Genomic DNA, 2,594 nt, shown 5'->3' with positions numbered 1-2,594 from the left:
ACGCTATTTGCTGGAAGCTTCTGGAAGGGGTGCTGGAAGCTTCAGTACAATCAATAAGAAGAAAATAAAGAGGGCTTTTGGCTGAGGCCGGGGATTTCGTAAGTTTTCTTCTGCCTCTAAGACAGCACAACCTGATTTAAGTTCTTGCCTTTGCCAAAATATATGTATAAATTTTGGGAATGTGTTACATACCTTGATGTTCACAACGATGGTCTCGTTGTACGGCACATCCTTATTGATCGAAATCAGCAAGTCTCTGTAACCTCCGTCACTCTTGTCTATATCCAAGGTGCTCACACAGATCAGCAGGCACAGCATTGCGGTAGTTACAGGCGTTGGCGAGGCCATTCTCAGATAACACGCTGTTGAACAGAGCGAAAGACAAATGGTATTTACTATTCGACAGCCAGCAAATGCACGGTGACTAAAAAAAGTGTTTCATTGACTTGTGTCTATAATAACAGCTTTCGTTGAGGCAGTTGAGCGTCGGGGCCCAGAGCGCGCGAAAGATGCGTTCATTTCCGGTGCATTTCACAGCACGCAGTAAAAGAATATATGATAACGTAGTTTTGAAGCATGTGCTTATCCATTGAAAACAACGTAGTGAAGCGCGCTCGTAGTCATTTGCCTCTCGCAACCCTAAATCCTAATTTGCCCGATTACTTATTTCTTTATTGATTTCATTTGCGCACACAGATACACAATCACACTTACAAAAAAGGGAGAAAGCAAGAGCGAACATGTTTTTGGTCACGTGGAGAATGGCTGTTGTAGAGGTCGCCACCCTTCAGTCATTTAGTTCGGCTGCCACTAGCAGGTGGCGCCCCTGAGATTGTATATATTCTGCCCCGAATAAAGTGGGAGGCCCTTTTTTCGTTAGCTGAGCAGCTGTCGTGCATATCGTCTCTCTCCGCTCGTGCTCCGCCACGCTGGCGCGGCACCAGCCACAAGACATGGTGTCAGAAGTGGCTGCGTAACGCCCCCTCATCGCGAACTCGCCCGTACCGCACGACGATGGCGCCGAAAAAGCTCAGCCTCAACCTCCAGCCGCCCGCACCGTTCGAATTTGTGAACCCGGGAACCTGGCCAGCATGGCTCAGCCGCTACGAGGACTACGCCGTCGTTTCCGGCCTGACTCAAGCATCCGGCGACATGCAGGTACGCTCGTTGTTGTACTGCATGGGGCCGGAGGCCCGCCCACTTCTTGAGACGTTCTCGCTCGACACCGCATCACTCGCCTCATTTCAAGCGGTTGCCGCCAGCTTCACCGACCACTTCGTGCATCTGGCGAATGAACTGTACGAGTCGTCGCGTTTTCACTGGCGTGTTCAGTTACCCGACGAGAGCGTCGACGCCTACTACGCCGAACTGTGTAGAATGGTGAAGCGGTGCAACTATCCGTCAGCTGAGGTGGAGCAAAGGCTTGTACGCGATAGATTCGTCGTCGGCCTCCGCGACTCGCGCCTTTCGGACCAGCTTTGCCGGAACGCGAAGTTGACGCTCAAAGAAGCATGGATGCAGGCCCGTCAATCAGAAGACGCCGACAAAGAAAAAACGTTGCCTCAAAACTGCGCAGAGCACTCCCGCGAGCTACACCTCGACGCCGTACGAGATAAGAAGTTCGCCTCTCGCCACCGCAACTACGATAAGCGGCCTTCGCCCCCGGGGAAAGCAGAGCGCTCCTGCCAGCCGTCAACATGTGAATTCTGCGGCCGCGCGCCACATCCACGTTCTAACTGCCCTGCTCGAAACTCCGTCTGCAACTCCTGCAAAAAGAAAGGACACTTTGCGGAAGTGTGCCGCGCGCGGCAGGCAAAACAGAAGCTCGGCTCCATTCAGCTACACGCTGTCGGGACGCTCGCCGCGGCAAAGTTCGTCGACATCACCGTTGACAACTACTCAGCGCAGTTCAAGGTCGATTCCGGAGCCGAGGTGTCCGCCGTTCCGAGCGACTTCCCTGCATTGCCGGCCAAGCTCGACCCCGTCAACAGCCTGCTCACCGGACCTGGCGGTCAGCCGCTGCGCGTGCTGGGTTCGTACATAGTGAGACTTCGGTGGCACGGGAAAATGAACTCTCAGCGCTTGTACGTGATCCAGTCTCTCACCGTACCTCTTCTTGGACTGCCGGCGCTTCAAGCTCTGCAAGTTGTAAAGTTTCTCGATGAACTTCAGACTCCGAAAGCAACATTGCGTGCTGAGCTCTTCCAGGGATTGGGCACCCTCAAGGACGAGTACACTATCCTTCTGAGACCTGGCGCCGTACCCTTCTCCCTAAGTGTGCCTCGCAGGATTCCCATCCCGTACGCGAGGTCGTCCGTCACGAGCTTGACAAACTGGAGGAAGGAGGCGTGATCCGCAGGGTCGACAACCCAACCCCGTGGTGTTCTGGTCTCGTTGTAGTACGGAAAGCCGATGGTTCCTACCGGCTGTGCGTTGACTTGACTCAGCTGAACAAGGTTGTCCTTCGGAAACGCCACATCCTACCAACGGTAGAGCAAGTCCTTGGCCTCCTTGGCGACGCAACAGTTTTCTCCAAGCTGGATGCAACAGCCAGTTTTCATCAGGTTAAACTATCTGCAGACTCCCAAGAGCTC

General features: G+C 53.7%; 1 protein-coding gene across 1 annotated transcript; it reads left to right on the top strand.

Annotated features, from left to right (window-relative positions):
- The first annotated feature begins 880 nt into the window (after positions 1-880).
- On the top strand, positions 881-2,352 carry LOC142817586 (uncharacterized). The gene has a single exon (XM_075894636.1). The coding sequence runs from the start codon at positions 1,015-1,017 to the stop codon at positions 2,350-2,352; it is 1,338 nt and encodes a 445-aa protein (XP_075750751.1). The 5' UTR covers positions 881-1,014.
- Positions 2,353-2,594: the final 242 nt, after the last annotated feature.

Source organism: Rhipicephalus microplus, chromosome 5, assembly GCF_043290135.1.
Source record: "Rhipicephalus microplus isolate Deutch F79 chromosome 5, USDA_Rmic, whole genome shotgun sequence".
Lineage (NCBI taxonomy): Eukaryota > Metazoa > Arthropoda > Arachnida > Ixodida > Ixodidae > Rhipicephalus > Rhipicephalus microplus.
Note: the sequence above shows the minus strand (reverse complement) of the source record. Positions and strands in the feature narration are given on the sequence as shown.